Source organism: Sapajus apella, unplaced genomic scaffold (assembly GCF_009761245.1).
Source record: "Sapajus apella isolate SASKATOON/1434 unplaced genomic scaffold, GSC_monkey_1.0 scaffold37, whole genome shotgun sequence".
In the NCBI taxonomy this organism is placed as follows: Eukaryota; Metazoa; Chordata; class Mammalia; order Primates; family Cebidae; genus Sapajus; species Sapajus apella.
The window spans coordinates 16,345,233-16,362,479 of NW_022436977.1; the positions used below are offsets into that span (position 1 = coordinate 16,345,233).

The 17,247-nt window shown below is 39.1% G+C and overlaps 1 protein-coding gene and 1 pseudogene across 1 annotated transcript in view; both read left to right on the top strand.

The window, feature by feature from the left end:
• Positions 1-17,247, top strand: part of SHC4 (SHC adaptor protein 4) — a 138,679-nt gene that overhangs the window by 104,208 nt on the left and 17,224 nt on the right. Inside the window, exons 7-10 of the mRNA XM_032297506.1 lie at positions 1,807-1,930; positions 3,506-3,677; positions 8,629-8,689; positions 16,590-16,763. Of these exons, the coding sequence (XP_032153397.1) occupies positions 1,807-1,930; positions 3,506-3,677; positions 8,629-8,689; positions 16,590-16,763 (531 nt within the window). The remainder of the gene's footprint in view (positions 1-1,806; positions 1,931-3,505; positions 3,678-8,628; positions 8,690-16,589; positions 16,764-17,247) is intronic.
• Positions 13,518-14,182, top strand: LOC116564413 (annotated as a pseudogene).

The following is a 17,247-nucleotide window of genomic DNA, read 5'->3' on the forward strand; positions in this document are numbered from 1 at the left end:
TCATTCAACAAATATTTTTAGAGCATTTTCTGTCTGTTGGTCACTATGTAAAGCTACTGTGGAGAAAAACATAGGAACAATATAAAATGGCAGTCTAAAGATAGACCAACTATTTTCCTTTAGTAGAAAAGATATACATTTATAGATGTTCTTAACTGGGTTTCAAAACTGGAATTAGCTCCTAAGTGTATTTCAGGATCCAACTTGTACTTTAAAGGGGCAACTTTATAAGAATGAAGATTTAACACCTTAGCATTGTTTGATTTAGTAATACCACCACACCACCATCACACACACACAACACACACACACACACACACACACACACACACACACACAGCCCTACCTTTCAAAAGTGTTCAGACAAAATTTTTAAATAAAAGTCAAATGAATTTTGTAATGAGAATGTGTGAGATTCCTTGAGAGGATTATTAACATAAGGCTAAGAAACACAGTTACAGGTTCTGTTATAGCTTACTGTTATCAACTCTACAAATTCCATTAGATGTGAATGAATTGTCTTTTACTTCAAATAAATTTGAACCTTTTCCAAGACAATGCAAAGCATAAAATCATGCTTCCAAGTTAGCATAGTTAAACCAGTCCATAAAGACAGCGGTCTTTCCTCTCCTTAGATATCCCTTTTAGTAATGTGTTCCAGGTTTGTTTTCAAAATGCTGAGACCCAAGATCCTTTCCCTGGTATTTAATCTGATTCTCCATGTACTCCTTTAAGCTCATTGCCTCTCTCCTGCTTTCCTATTGTCAGAGAAGAGCTGACAATTTTCACAATGCTCTTGCCTATATTAAACCGTTACTGGGCTTTTCCTCATCTCTCAATCCTTCAGGTTATCCCAGTGTTCTTTTGTAAAAATTCATCATGAGACTTATTGCCTGTCTTAAAGCCATCCTTAGGACTCTTTCAAAGTCATCATTAGGAAACTTCAATCAATTATATCTTCACATTGGAAGGCCATATTCTAACTAAGGCAGGAACAATGTTACATATGGTAGGGGGATTAATTTACAGCCCCTGACCACAAGCTCCTCTTTTCAGGGGCAGCAGCAGATTTGCTAACTCATTTGTGATAGTCAGTTGCCTGTCCCTGCCTCAGCTTGTTTATTTTTTTTGTACAAACTAGCCCCTTCCCAGTAGCTGTGTCTCAGAAAAAGTATCTAATATAAACTTTCATATATCCTGGTAACAACACCTTCACCCAATGCTGATTTTGATGCTTACTGGAGATAGTTCTTTAGTGGGATTTCAAAGATGGGGATTGCTGTACTTTTCAGTGCTTTGTAGTAGCAATGACAGGGAAAAGGGGTGGTTGGAGGAGGGGTATTTCAAAGCGCCTATCTTTACCAGCGCTCATTCCCCACTTTTGAAAGGGATTTGGAAAATTATATTTTCTCAGTCCACCATACAAAGATGAACCCTCAAACTTCACCTTCTCTGTAGATTACTGCCCTAATCATCTTCTATATTGAATTCAAGAGCTAGCAGTTAAACAATAGTCACATTACTAGTCAAATAAGTGTACTTTTATAAAAATGTGGGCCCAAATCCCTGCCTTGAGCCCCAAATTTGTAAGTGTTTGATATATTTTGATGTAAGATTTGAATGTTTCTTCTCTGATTCATGTGAAATGTTAAATATTCTTTATACTATTTCATGGCTGCAGAGAACTTGTAGTCCTGCTCCTTTTTATTCAATTATCATTTCATGTTTTTGAAGTACTTTGACTTTATGTAATCTTCTCTTTCTGATAATTTATTATAATATTATTTTTTGTATGTCCTGTTACAGCCTGTCACATATTGGAATGCCAAAATGGAATGGCCCAAGATGTCATAAGTACCATAGGGCATGCTTTTGAACTCCGGTTTAAACAGTACTTGAAAAATCCTTCTTTGAATACTTCTTGTGAAAGGTCAGCCAAGAGTTTTATAATAATTTGACAATACATATATGTGTGCATGTATCTGTATATATTTATTTATTTGTGTGTATGTGTGTGTGTATATAACATTAATGTGGCATTTTAAAATGGAATAATGAAATTAATTTTTTTCTTACAAAAAGACACAGTCTCAGTACAAAATAATATTTTTCTTCCATTCATATATATCCGGTTATTTCCCCTTGCTTTGTAACAAGATTAAGAAAGTAGATCCCTTCTCACTGAAAAGTAAGAAGAGATTAGCTCTGTTACTCTAGCACTGTAAAAAGCTTTGAATTAATTAATTGAAATCAAAATAACAGACATCAGTAAACTTCTCAGATTTGTTTCACCCCCAGATCCTTTGCATAGCAGCTTAGAAAAAAAAAAAAGCAAGAACAAAGAGCAAAATAAGAATCAAATGTCTATTGTAGGAATTCCTGTTAGTTGGTTTGCAATGTAAACAGATAGGCTCCAGCTAAACTGTGGTTGGAGTGGATCATGACGGGACCGAAGGATCTGGTTGTTCTAAGGCACAGAAAGTCTGCGATGAAAGCTGATCACTTTCAGGCCTGTCAGACTCCACTAAGTGTGGAATGCGGTGATGCCTCTGGCTCACACAGTTCATGCTGGAGAAACAAAACTCTTGGGCACTTTAAAGTGCATTTTCCTCCAGTATGTCACTTTGTGTATCAACAAATGTGAGGTTTGGAGATCTCCCTTTATGAAGTGGTCTAGGGTAGCGAAGGACAGGGGGTTACCAGGAAGCCTTGCTGTTGAATTTTTCCCAGGATAGCACTTGTGTCTTGGTGCTGTCATTTTATTGACGTGTAATGAACCCAACAAAACTGTGTGAGTTTTCAGTTGAAGCAGTTCAATCCAAATAGACTTGATTTAGTCTTTTTTTTTTTTTAAGAAGAAACTTTCTCTGATTCCAATTTGGAAGAAAAATCTGTTAGTCTGTTTATTTGTTTGTTTTGCGTGTTTCAATGTTAAAAACAATTCCATGTTTATATAAATCTACCCACTTGCCACATATGGTTCTAATATTTCTTTATTAATCCCATATACTCCTCCAGATTTGTGCAGACAAGATAGCTGGGCATAGCTCTCTTATTTTTTTCATCTTGGTTTTATAAACTGGGACAAGCCCTCTACGCAAAGAACAATATTTAAATTTTCTCTGAGCAAAACATTTCCAAAATGGAACAATCAAAGTGTGCTGGAGATACTCAAGAATACTTTGTATTTTTATGATCTTATAACAAAAATATATTTAGGGAGTTCATATGCTGTTATTATCATTATTTTTATCACAGGAGGAGACATAAAAGCATCACCCTTGGCACTTTCTGTTTGCTTACTCCACTTTGTCTACGGAAAGCTAAACAACTCAACCATCTGGTTGCTTCCATCCAGATGTTTAACATCATTTAAGCACAGCTATAAACTGAAAACATGAATGCAAAGCTTTTCAGGATGATTTGCTTGGTTCTGATCCCTTTGCATCCCTTACAGAATTTGAATTTTTGCCCAGCCTCTTGAGGATTATTTTTTCCTTCACAGTGAGGAGGTGCGTATTGATAGCCATGCCGAGGAGAGAGAAGATCATGAATATTATAATGAAATTCCAGGGAAGCAGCCACCGGTAGGTGGTGTTTCAGATGTGCGGATCAGAGTTCAAGCCACGGAACAAACGGCTTACTGCCCTATACGGTGTGAAAAGTTGTGCTATTTGGTAAGTAATGTTTTATTGTTATTGGAACCAGCAATGCAATTCTGCCCTTATCACTAGAGCATTTACTTTGAGGATTTCCAAATGCTAGTTTTGAAAAAGTCTTGTCTTCCTTAAATACAGAGCCAGAGAGTGAATAACTATAGAGGCTGCACTAGATCATTCTTACTCCTAATTCCCCAACTGTAGCCTCAGCAAATGACCTCATATCTCACTTCACTGGGAAAACTGAGGCGATCCAACATGTTATCCTCAGCTTAATCCTTCCACAGCTCTAAGTCTGCCTAAGTTCTCCTTGCCTCTCTTCCTTAGCAACTATATCCAAAGCTAATCTTTTCCTTGTGCTTCTCATCCAACACCCCACACCCCCGCAACTCTGTGCCCTAGTTCTGTCCATTTACCTCTGTCTCAGTCTTCACTCTTTCTCTATTGTTCCTTCTGCCTGCAAAAAACTTGGACACCCTCAACCCAACCTAATAATGTTCCACCTCCTTGTCATCTTCCTTTCACCCACAAGCTTCTAGAAAGCATTGTCCCTGTCTTTGCATTAACATCTGCTTTATACTGGAAGATCTGAACTCTGCTTGACAACTTGATGGAATTTACTTTTACAATGGTCACCAGTAGTTTAATTGCTAATTCTATTTCTTTCTTCAGTATTATGCATCTGGTTTATATCATTTGACCCCTCTTCTTTTTTGTTGTTTTTATTTTTATAATTTCAACTTTTTTTAAATTTTACTTTAGTTTTAGTTTTCTTTTTCCACCTTTTATTTTAGGCTCAAGAGGTACATGTGCAGGTTTGTTAACAAGGGTAAAAACAAAGGTAAATGCTGGGGTTTGAGATACGAATGATCACATCACCCAGGCAGTGAGCATAGTAACAGATAGCTTTTCAGCCTTTGCCCCATCTTTCCTTCCATCTTTTAGTGGTCCCCAGTGTCTATTGTTACCAGTGCATAAAGATGGTAACAATTGGGTTACCCATGGGTACCCAATATTTAGCTCCTACTTATAAGTGAGAACATGTGGTATTTGGTTTTCTGTTCCTGTGTCAATTCACTTAGGATAATGACCTCCAGCAGCATCCGTGTTACTGCAAAGGACCTGATTTCATTCTTTTTTTGGCTGCATAGTATTCCATGGTGTATATGTACCACATTTTCTTTGTCCAATCCACCATTGACGGGCACCTAGATGGATTCCATGTCTTTGCTATTGTGAACAGTGCTATAATGAACATATGAGTGCATGTGTCTTTTTGGTTGAAAAATTTATTTTCCTTTGGGTGTATACCCAGTAGTTGGGATTGCTGGGTCAAATGGTAGTGCAGTTTTAAGTTCGTTGAGAACTCTCCAAACTACTTTTCGCAGTGACTGGACTAGCTTACATTTTGACCAATAGTGTATGAGCATTCCCCTTTCTCTGCAGCCTCACCAGCATCTGTATTTTTGACTTTTTAATGATAGTCATTCTGACTGGTGTGAGATGATATCTCATTGTGGTTTGCACTTCTCTGATAATTAGTGATGTTGAGCATCTTTTCATATGTTTGTTGGCTGCTTGTATGTCTTCTTTCAAGAAATGTCTGTTCATGAAATTTGCCTGCTTTTAAATTTTTTAGTGGGGTTGTTTTTTACTTGTTAATTATTAAGTTTCTTGTAGATTCTACATATTAGACCTTTTTCTATGCATAGTTTGTGAATATTTTCTCCCATTCTGTAGAATTGTCTGTTTACTCTGTTGCTAGTTTCCTTTGCTGTGCTTGGAAACTCTTTAGATAGGTTGCCAAGTCTGACCTGCAGACTCTGGCCGAGCAACGGATGAAAGGAGTTTGCAGACTCAGGTGTTTTGCCTGTGAGAGTGCAGCTAGGGGACCCCATGGCTTACAGACCCCAGAGAGGGAGTCCAGCCTGCCATGCAGCCCTGATATGCCAGAGACGCTCATATTTATCTTAGAACAGATTTAATGACAAAAGTGTCGAGCAAACACCATTTGTGGGTGATTAACATTGCTGACCCCCTGAGTAGAGCAGTCATGCCAAAGGTTGGTTTCCCGGTAAATAGGTAAACAAACTTATCTAGATAAACTCCTCTTCATTCCTTGTTATCTGCTCTTTGCTATTAGGTCAAGATAAGAGGGTTAGACTGCCTTCAGCCATAACTCTTTCCTAAAGCTTTTGCAAAACCTTCCAGCCCTTCAAGAAGATTTGTGTCTTTCCTATAATTTTTCCCACCACCCTGACCAGTCAGTCTCCTACATTAGATTCCACTTGTCCATTTTTAGTTTTGTTGCATTTGCTTTTGAGGATGTAGTCATAAATTATTTCTGAAGGCTGAAGTCCAGAATAGTATTTCCTGGGTTTTCTTCTAGGATTCCTACAGTTTGAGGTCTTGCATTTAAATATTTAATCCATCTCGTACATGGTGAAAAGTAAGGGCCCAGTTTCATTCTTCTGCATATGGCTAGCCATGTATCCCAGCACCATTTATTGAATAGGGAGTGTTTTCCCTATTGCGTATTTTTGTTAACGATGTTGAAGATCAGACGGCTGCAAGTGTGTGGCTTTATTTCTGGGTTTTCTTTTATGTTCCATTAGTCTATGTGTGTGTTTTTGTGCCAGTACCAGGCTGTTTTGGTTACTGTAGTCTTATAGTGTAGTTTGGAGTCAGGTAATGTGATGCCTCTGACTTTGTTTTGTTTGCTTAGAAGTGCTTTGGCTATTTGGGCTCTTTTTTTGGTTCTGTATGAGCCAACTGTTTTAGGATAGTTTTTTCTAATTCTGGGGAGAATGATGTTGGTGTTTGGTTGAGATAGCACTGGATCTGTAGATTGCTTTGAGTAGTATGGCCATTTTTATGATATTGATTCCAATCCATGAGCATGGAATGCTTTTTCATTTGTGTCATATGTGATTTATTTCAGCAGTATTTTGTTGTTCTCCTTGTAGAGATTTTTAACCTCCTTAGTTAGCTGTATTCCTGGGTATTTTATTTTATTTTTGTGGCTATTGTAAGTGGGATTATGTTCTTGATTTGGCTCTCAGTTTGACTGTTATTGGTGTATAGATATGCTGCTAATTTTTGTACACTAATTTTGTATCCTGAAACTTTATTGAAGTTTATCAGTTCCAGGAGCCTTTTGGCAAAGTCTAGTGTTTTCTAGGTATAGAATCATATAGTCAGTGAAGAAAGATAGACTTATTCTTTTTCTATTTGTATGTTTTTATCTCTTGCCTGATTGCTCTGGCTAAGACTTCTGCCTCTTAATTTGTTTTATCTTTTTATATTTATTTATTTATGTGAGACAGAGTTTTACTCTGTCACCCAAGCTGGAGTGCAGTGGCGTGATCTCGGCTCACTGCAACTTCTGCCTCCCAGGTTCAAGCAATTCTCCTGTCTAAGCCTCCCAAGTGGCTGGGATTACAGGTGCGTGCCACCATGCCGAGCTAATTTTTGTATTCTTAGTAGAGATGGAGTTTTGCCATTTCAGCCAGGCTGGTCTCAAACTCCTGGCATCAAGTGTTCTGCCCACCTCAGCCTCCCAAAGTGCTGGGATTACAAGCCTGAGCCACCATGCCTTGCACCACCTCTTATTTTTTGAGACCTCTTCTGTAAGCCTCCAAAATGTTTCCATGTTATCATTATCTTTCTGCACTCTAGTTGCTGCTTTCCTTTCATTTTTTCACATTTCCCAACATTTTATTATGAGTATTTTAAAACATGTACATTATTTGAAATAATTATACAGTGAACACTCACATACTCACTATCTCAAGTGTACTATTAACATTTTATTATATTTGTTTTGTTACGTATGTAGCTGATTATCATCCATTGAGCCGTCTTATTTTTATATGTTTCAAAATAAATCATACCTTGTCTTTTTATGTTGTCATTTATTTCATCTCCTCCCATAAAAACACAAGCCCTGCCTTACTACCACATTAGCACTCTCCGGGGCTCTTCTGTTGGCCTTTATCTTTGCTTCTAGCTGCCCACCTATGTACACACTTCCTCTACATTCTCTGTCTTCAGCTGTTTTGTATATCTCTAGCTGTAATGCCACATTTTACTGCATTGCTTATTTATAGCAAGGTTGAACTCAGCATTTTCTCCCTGACTTCAAATGTCATTTCTCTACTGATTTACTCATGTTTATTAATGGCACTGACAATCTTTCATTAATCTACAATCTTCTGTTTTTCTCACACTTTGGGCCTATATCAGTTCAGTCTTAAGACGTAAGATTCTACCATGAAAAGATGTTTTGAGTCCATCCAAACTTTTCTGCTTCCACTGCCTCTGAGTCCTGGTCCTTACTTGCCTAGATAATTCTGAAAGACCCTTTCCTGACTCCGATCTCATTCCCTCAAACCCTCCTGCACAGTGCTGTCAAACTAATCTTTCTAAAGATATTGCCCATCTCAAAAGCATCAGTGGATCCCCGCAGTATATTGCCGAAGAAAGCTGTATGTATAGGGATGATTGAAGCTCTTTGAAGGAGACTTTCAAGGGCAAGAAGTGAGCCTGGCACAAACCTGAGTAGAGCAGAGACCCAGTCTACCAATTCAGAGTCAGATAGAGGTTGGCTACCTGGCCAATGTTTATAGCAATATCCTGAAAATCACTTTCTGGCCAATACTTGGACTGAGCTCTGGAATGTGACTTCTCAAGCAGAAGCAGTAACGCTCAGGACACAGGACACTGGTAGCCTTTAGAACCCCACCCCCAGCCTAATCAGAACCACCTCTGCAGCTCCAAAGCAATGAACTATGAAGAGTGTCCTCTGTTCACCAAAAATATCAGTTTTCTTTTCTTATCTGTCAGACTTTCCTGTGTTGGAAAGTGAAGTTGTCTGCTATATTCTTCTAGGATTATTACTAGTATTTTCTTTTAAGTTTATGAATGTGTACTATGTTTGTAAACGTTTCATAATTTGTTGTTCATGCAGCCTGGAAACTCCAAGTGCAGCAGTGTATATGAGAACTGTATAGAACAAAGCAGGGGACTAGGTAGGTACAATGCCCTTCATCTGCCACCCTCCTTATTCCTTGTAAGTCCCATGGACATGTGTGGCTCTTGCTCTTAAATACTTCATGGAAAAGTCAGGTATCTACCACTAAATACATAATCCTTTGGCTGCAGGCTTCTCAGAGAGGCCCAGAATGTTGCATGTGTGTCACTAGGAAGGCTCATAGTTGGTTCTCCCTTGCTCTTGTGTGATTTGCCATGCTGATGGTTTTGCTTTATTGGAGTCTTTTATTGCCTTGACATCATGAAAGCTCTTTATCTGGAAAGGTGCTTTCTCTGCTCAAAACCCAAGGGAGTTCCACTTCAAAGAAGAGCAGGAGTAAGCTAATGTGAAAACTGATGCCTGTCAGATCCATTAGGATTAAGATAAAACCTTTATTCTGGCTTGGCAAAGGGAACAAAAGGATGTCTGAAATGTGAGAGTCTCAATTAAGAGCTTGTCCAGCCCATACTTGCCGGAGTATTACATGTTTTATTGCTGCATGTGATCACTGATGTTGGACAAAACTTTTCCACAACGTCAGCTATCAGATTGGAAATATATTTTAATTAAAACAAGTTATACTGTGAGTTAGTGATTTTAACTCCTGTTAGCTGTGGAGCATATTTATTTCTTCAAGAAGGAAAGTTGTGCAGTTTTAGATGGGGAGATGACTGAACTGTATAAATAATGTGGTGGAGAATAGATATGGATAACCATATTTAAGGACTCAAATAATTGGAGCTTGCCATCCACAAAGTAGTCACTTACAAGGATACTTTTTTATTTCTTATGGAATTACAGCAATGTAATCTATTAATTTTATTATTTTTTATGTAGTGGGGGATACATGAAGATTTATTCTGTATGGTATAGGTATGATTACCACCTTCTTCCATCCTGTAAAAAGAGTAGTGAGCTAAGGCAGCATGTTATTTTAGTTTAGATTAGTTTAATTTGTTTATTTATTTATTTTTGAGAAAGAGTCTCGCTCTGTGGCCAAGGCTGGAGTGCAATGGCACAATCTTGGCTCACTGCAACCTTAGTCTCCTGGGTTCAAGTGATTCTCCTGCCTCAGCCTACTGAGTAGCTGAGATTACAGGCACCCACCCCCACGCCCAGCTAATTTTTATATTTTTAGTAGAGATGGGGTTTTGTCATGTTGGTCAGGTTGGTTTCAAACTCCTGACCTCAAGTGATCTGCCTCCCAAAGTGTTGGGATTAGAGGCATGAGCCACACACTGGGCCTAAGGCAGTGTTTTACATTCTGTAAAAACATGCCTTCTTTTGATAGAAATTAAAATTCCATGCCATTCTTTAAAGTTATTTAAAATTCCAAGCCAATCTTTAATAATATGACTAAACAAATTAAATTAATGACAAGTATGAATTTCTTTTAAGAGTTGTGCTCTCTGGCAGCCACATTTCCTTCCTGTCTCCTTTCCCTCATCTGGAGGTTCTTAACCTAAGGATTTAAGTCAGGAATGTACCACATATGCCTTGTGGTATTGCACCATGTTCTCCCCTGTACTGAAGCTCACTTGGAAATACCTCCATGTCCTGTTTTATCTCAGTCATATATTCTTCATTTGTTCAACACTTCATTTAATGACTACTTATCTAGGACTTCCAACGGGTCAGGCACTGTGCTAGGCGCTAGAGCTGCGCCACAGCTGGCACTCCTGTAGTTTGCAGTTTAGCCAGGAAGACACACCTTAAACAAATGCCTACAAATATGATGAGTACTTCAAAGCCCAAGATATTATAGGCACAAATAATGGGGAAACCTAACTTTATTTGGGGAGCTGTAGAGGTTCTCCCTGAGGAAGTGACAATCAAACCAAGGCCTGAAGGATGAGTGGGAATTATCCAGGCACGGGGGCGGTGCCGGGGGCAGTGAGAGGAATGGGGGTAGGAAGTAGAAGTAGGAAAGGGATGCAGGGAGAGATGAGGAGGGAGCAGGGGAAAGAGAAAGGGAGAAAATGAATGGGCACCAGAACTAAGTGTGCTGGGACTAGTTCCCAGATCACTGGGACTGAGAGAGCTCAGGAGGAAAGAGAGAAAGATGAGTGTCAAACCTAAAATAGAGTCCTAAGGATCTTCTAAATGTTTAGTCCTGCCTAATACCTCCCTTCCAAGTTTGTTTCCATCCTCTCCATTAACTAGTCAGCATAGCCACATGCCTCCTGTCCTGGATAACCCAGCTTCTGAAGGGAACTCACTGAATGAAAGTTTAGAAACAGACATTTCCAGAATTTTGTTGAATGGGCTAAATCACAACACTACCACTAGAAAAAGAGGACATGGTTTCCCTTCTTCTTTTCTTCCTCCAAGAGTTCTCAACTTGATTAATTAAAAAAAAAAATTTAAAGCACCCTTCTCCAAAAACATAATTTATGAAGGAATGGATATAAAGGTATTTCAACCTTTATTCAAGATTTTTGTTTTTGTAAGTGTAGTCTTGTCATACAATCCAATTTATTGTTTCAGAGTATCTTAGTTTTATTTCTTCTTTAAACCAACAAACAATACAGACCCTTATTCTTACTTATATATATATTTCCCTGAGCCACTACAAGCAGATCCAAACACATGAACAGACTTTAATAAAAGATTATTTGGAGCCTGGGATATATTTTTATAGGATTAATCCCAGCCATGATGGTTAACTCTTAGGCAAGTATACTATATTCTATTTTTCTGGTTTGACTATACTGGAGCTTAAGTGTATATTCTGTAATGACAGATAAAACAATAGAAAGTTCTATTGCATACTATCTTTCTTAATAGTGGCTCTAAGGTGATGATTGTTAATTGGGAACTTTTTAGACCCCTGAGGAGGTGAGATGGTGCTTGCAGTTGAGAAAAGTCCTCTACTTGGATATTTTGCTCCCCTGTAAATCACTGAATTGCAACATTGTTTCTATGAGTTCTGTGAGTTCTGAGTTCCAGTGAGGAACTAGAATGCTAAGAGGCCATCTCATCTCCCCAAACCTTAGCCACTAAGACCATGGTGAGAAGTACTCAACCCATGTTCCAGGAGCCATGACAAGTTAGGCCCCTCCTACTGTGGCAGGACGGAGATTCCTACTACTGTGTCCTTTCATCCTGAGATACCTACACATCAGGTAATCTTATCTTGAGACCTGTTTGTGATTACTTGGGCATATGTTTTTAAAGTAATATGAAATTCTTGAACAATGAGCAATTAAATAGCAGTTGCCAGAATAGCAAATACATAGTTTTTGTGACTTTTCCCAGAGATTCATATATAGGCATTTGAGAGATACCTATACAAATATTTTCAGTAACCTCCCAAGACATTCATTTATTCAAATATTGACTTCAAACTTGAATTCCAGTGTATTGTAAATACTCAATAGGCAGTATTTGATTGCTGAGTTAATTGTATCTATTACCAGACATAAAAAAGATCCCTATCCTTCATACTTACAGAAAAATTCCCTTATAGAAAACAATAACTAGCAAAATAGAATAATGTTTCCCTGACCTTCCAGTTAAAATGGAAAGTTGATATTTTTAATCAAAAAGACATTAAATTCCCATAAACCCTAAGGGCTTGCACTTTAAAATGGTGTTACTTTCAGTGTAGATACTGTGTATATATTTATTTTCCTCTACAAATCTTCTCTTAGGAAAGTTGGATAGGTTCTCGGAGTAGTACTTGGCACAAGAAATTTTGGAAGGCATACTGGCTGGCGTGTGTGTCTAAGCCCTCATGAACCATACACTTTAGTCTAGAATGATTTTAACTTTGGGTCTGGGGCGGGTTTCTTTTTTAATTTAAGACAACATTACCAACTTAAATATGATCGCACATTTGAAAAAAAAGGAGTTGGCAGTTTCTTTTTTTCTTTTTTCAGTACTCTATTGTGTCCTTAAGGATGGCAGTTTTCAAGAGAGGCTGGATATAGACACTGATGCTTTTGGCGTCATCCTATGGGATGGTAAAATTGATGTGGTTAGCTTAGGCTAACGCTTTGTGAGGGGCAGATAGATGTATTAGCACTCTGTGCTATGGGCTGATTCAGAGTCTTCAGAACGTGGTGGGGTTAAATATGCCAACAAAGGAAGACTGGATAGACATGCTGTTATTTGTCCAATCAGCTGATAAACATTTTCTTTGAGCACCTGCTTCATCCCAAGCACCAAAGATGCAGAAGATACACAAATTAGATGGGTTCTAGTCTTTCCTCAAGGACACTAGGAATTTGCAGTCTCAAGGGGAAAGACAGGCAAGTAGACAGACAGTTGCAGTATATTCTGAAGTAGAATCATTCCTGACCTCGCGGAGGGAAGGATTCAGGGGAAAGCTTCCTGAAAAAGATGGTTTCAGAGCAGAATCTTAAAGGACAAATAGGAATTAGGTAAAGAAAAGGAGGGGGATGATGCTGCAGTAAGAGATAAGCATCATGTATGGAGGCCTAGCATCAATGACGAATAACTGAGCCTCAGTGAGAACTAGTTACTGAATACCTGCTATAAGGCAGGCACTATGCTCAGTGTCTCACCAACATTATTTCACTTAATCCTCACAATGGTATTTTAAGCTAGGCACCCAAATTTTACAGATACGAAAACTGAGTCAGAGAGGTTAATTAACTCATCCCAGAGCACTCAGACAGTAAGAGATACCACAGGGATTTGACCTCAGGTCCATATGAATTTAAAAGCTGACCTCTAGCCAGGCCCGGTAGCTCACACCTGTAATCTCAGTGACTCTGGAGGCTGAGGTGGGAGGATCATGTGAATCTAGGAGTTTGAGGCTGCAGTAAGCTATGATGGCACTAATGTACTTAGGCCTGGGTGACAGGGTGAGATGTTGACTTAAACAAAACAGAAAACAAAAAACTGACTGCTCCATGGGTTCCTCCCTCCTTCTGAGCCTCTCCCCTGGCTGCTGCGTGAGAGAGAGGCCAAGATGGCAGATGAGATCACCAAGGCTCAGGTTGCTCAGCCTGGTGGCGACATAATCTTCAGAAGATCATCCACAAGGAAATCTCGGCCAAAATCGTTTTTGAGAATGAGTGGTGTCTTGCTTTCCACAACATTTCCCGTCAAGCACCAACACATTTTCTAGTGATACCCAAGAAACATATTCCATATTTCTGCAGCAGAAAATAATGATGAAAGTATTCTTGGACACTTAATGATTGTTGGCAAGAAATGTGCTGCTGATCTGGGACTGAATAAGCGTTATCGAGTGATGGCGAATGAAGGTTCAGATGGTGGACAGTCAGTCTATTACATTCATTTCCGTGTTCTTGGAGGTTGGCAGATGCACTGGCCTCCGGGTTAAGCATGTTTTGGGAATAATTTTCCCTTCTGTAGACAATGATTAAGTTAGGCAAGTTCCAGTATTTTAAGCAGCACACTTATTTTTGCCTGTGTATGGAGAGATTCCAGAAATCATTTTAAAACTGCTTACATAATAAAAGACATTGCTGCCTGGTGTATAGTCAAAAAAAAAAAACTGACAGCCACTTTCCAGCACTTTTGATTATATACCACTTTCAGTAAATTTTTATGAGGAGGCACTCCTACATAAATGGTTATTTAATAATGTGTACGTTGTATACACATGTGCTAATATATTATTATGCATGTATCATAAAACACACAAATATAGGAAACTTTAAAGTTAGAGTAGATGATAAATAAACATGGTTTCCAAAGACTTGCTAATTACAACAGCTGTATGCTATCATTAGACAATATCTCAAGGCCTAGTATGCATTTAGAGCATTTATTGAAAAAGAAAATAGATATAAATCTACATTTAATTCCTGATACTTTGAACATTTGAGGGGCCAAAGCTCTGATCTGATTAGATCATTCTTGTTCATAAGCTCGTAATGCAGCTAAGGAGGAGCTCATACTAAAAGAATCATCCTTAATCCTTAATTTATTTGCAGTAATCTTTTAGCCACTTTCCATTTGTAAAAGCAAGTTTTGTTTAAACTAGATAGTATAAATTATGAATCCACTTAACTAAGCAAATGTAAACTGTCTTATATGTGACAAAATGTACAAAACAAATGAGGCACCCTGTCAACTCCTCCCTCTGTAGAAACCTCACTCCTATGTTAGGATATCCCACATACAGAGTATGACACATGACAAGATGACATGTAATATTTGACAGACAAGGAGTAAAGGAGAAGCAGGTGGTAAGACTGCAGCCTTCTGACTGGGCTTTCCCTGCTTGGTGTATTTTTAGTCTCCATACTATGAGTTACAGGTATCATAGCGTTATTCACCCTGTTGTGAAATTCATTATGTGGTTTGTCCTTGAAAAGGTTTAATGACTAAAGCAATAGAAGGACTAATGTTATCTTATGGCAGTGGAATGTCAGTACTTCAGGTGCAACCTCTTGGTGATCCTGAGCACGTCTGGCTAGCTATATGGCTAGCACATATTCTGATTAACTAAATAATAGAATAGAACATAAATAATAAAGTTAATTACTCTCATGATATAGACTTTGGAGGTTGTATTAGTCTGTTTTTATGCTGCTAATAAAGACATACCCAAGACTGGGTAATTTATAAAGGAAGGAGGTTTAATGAACTCACAGTTCTACATGGCTAGGAGGCCTCACAATCATGGCAGAAGGCAAAGGAGAAGCAAAGGCACATCTCACATGGCAGCAGGCAAGAGAGCTTGTGCAGGGGAACTCCTATTTATAAAACCATCAGATCTGAGACGCATTCACTATCAGGAGATATAGGGAAAATTGCCCCCATGATTTAATTATCTCCACCTGGCCCTGCTCTTGACACATGGGGATCATTACAATTCAAGGTGAGATTTGGGTGACACACAGTCAAACCATATCAGAGGGCAAGTGCAAACTGCTAGGAAAGCAGAGATTTAGTCTGGTCTGGAAGGTTAGGAAAGGCCTTCCTAAAGGAAGAGATGTTTAAGTTAACATCTGAAGAATGACAGTGATAGGGGAAGGGAGGGAAGAGCATGTTAATTAGAGGAGACAGCCTTTCAGTGTGAGATCATACTGCAAGAAGGCCAGTATGACCCTGGACAGAGGCTGGGGAGGAGAGAGGTAGAAGGGTAGTTGGATAGACAGAGCAGGGCCTGCCTGCAGCTTGTTAGGAGCATGGGAAGCAATTGAAGAGATGTGGGGAACCTCTGAGAAATACGACCAGATTCACAGTTTTAAAAAGACTATTTGGGCTCTGATGTGTAGAATAGAATGGAAGGGGAGAGGACAGATTAAGAGGGGAGGAGGAGATAACCTGAGGGCTGAGTTATTTTCATTGAATAGCAGAATTAAACATCAGCAATTGGTGCAGAACTGAGCTTGGCAAGAGAAAACTTTGGGCATAGAGAGAAGCCAGACTTTATACTCTTAAGAATTTTATTGTATTCATTCATTCATTTATTATTTGTAAATTAATTTAGTTCACAGGAAATAGGGATTTTAAATTAATCGGTTTTGAAAAGGAGTTTAATTATAGGTATTCAAGTTCAATATGACGTGTGTTTTCCTGATTCCTGGGCAACCCCTCTGAGGAGCATTGAGTGTGGGTTTGTGCTCTTTGATGAGACAATCAGCCCTCTTCCTTCCACAGCTGGTCGGTCCTCTTTGCATCTTCCTGCTTGTCTTCTGTCTGCTGTTGACACAGTTGGTCATCTGGGGGCTGGGCCCAAGAGGAGAAATAAGCCCAGTGAGAGGGTGGCTTTTCCTCAAAGACTGGTGCTTATTTTGATTTTCCAGGTCAAACCTAAAAGTTAATGTTCAATCATTGTATAGGGTAGGGCATGGCCTTTAGGTTTCTATCAATTCTTGACTCAAACATGATTTTATTTACCATTTACAAAGAAAAAAACATAATGCATTGATCACTGCTAATCACTACAGGTAATGTCCATCCAAGAGGGGTGCAGTCCCAGCGAGATACCTCATTATTGAAGCACACATGCCGAGTGGATCTCTTCGACGACCCCTGCTACATTAATACACAGGCTCTTCAAAGTACACTTGACTCTGGTGGAAATCAAACCCAACCACTGGGGAGCCCGTGGCACTGTGGAAGTAAGTAGCTACTCACTGTCTGTATTCATTTTTCAGGGCTGTTGTAACATTACCACAAACAGAAATTTATTCTTTCACAGCTCCGGAGGCCAGAAGTCCAAAACCAAAGCACCAGCAGGGCTGGTTCCTTCAGGGACCTCTGGAGGAGAATCCATTTTATGCATCTCTCATAGCTTCTGGTGGCTGCTGGCAATTTTTTTTTTGAAACAGAGTGTTTCCCTCTCGTTGCCCAGGTTGGAGTGCAATGGTGCAGTCTCGGCTCACCACAGCCTCCACCTCCCGGGTTCAAGTAATCCTCCTGCTGCTGGCAATTCTTGATGTTCCTTGGCTTGTAGACACATCACTCTAATCTCTGCAACTGTCTTCACATTGACTGTCCCTGTGTTTCTGTTTCTTAGATCTCCCTCTCCTTCCTCTGTAGGACAACAGTCACTGGATTTAGGATGAGATGAGATGACTGGATGAGATGAGACTAATCTCATTT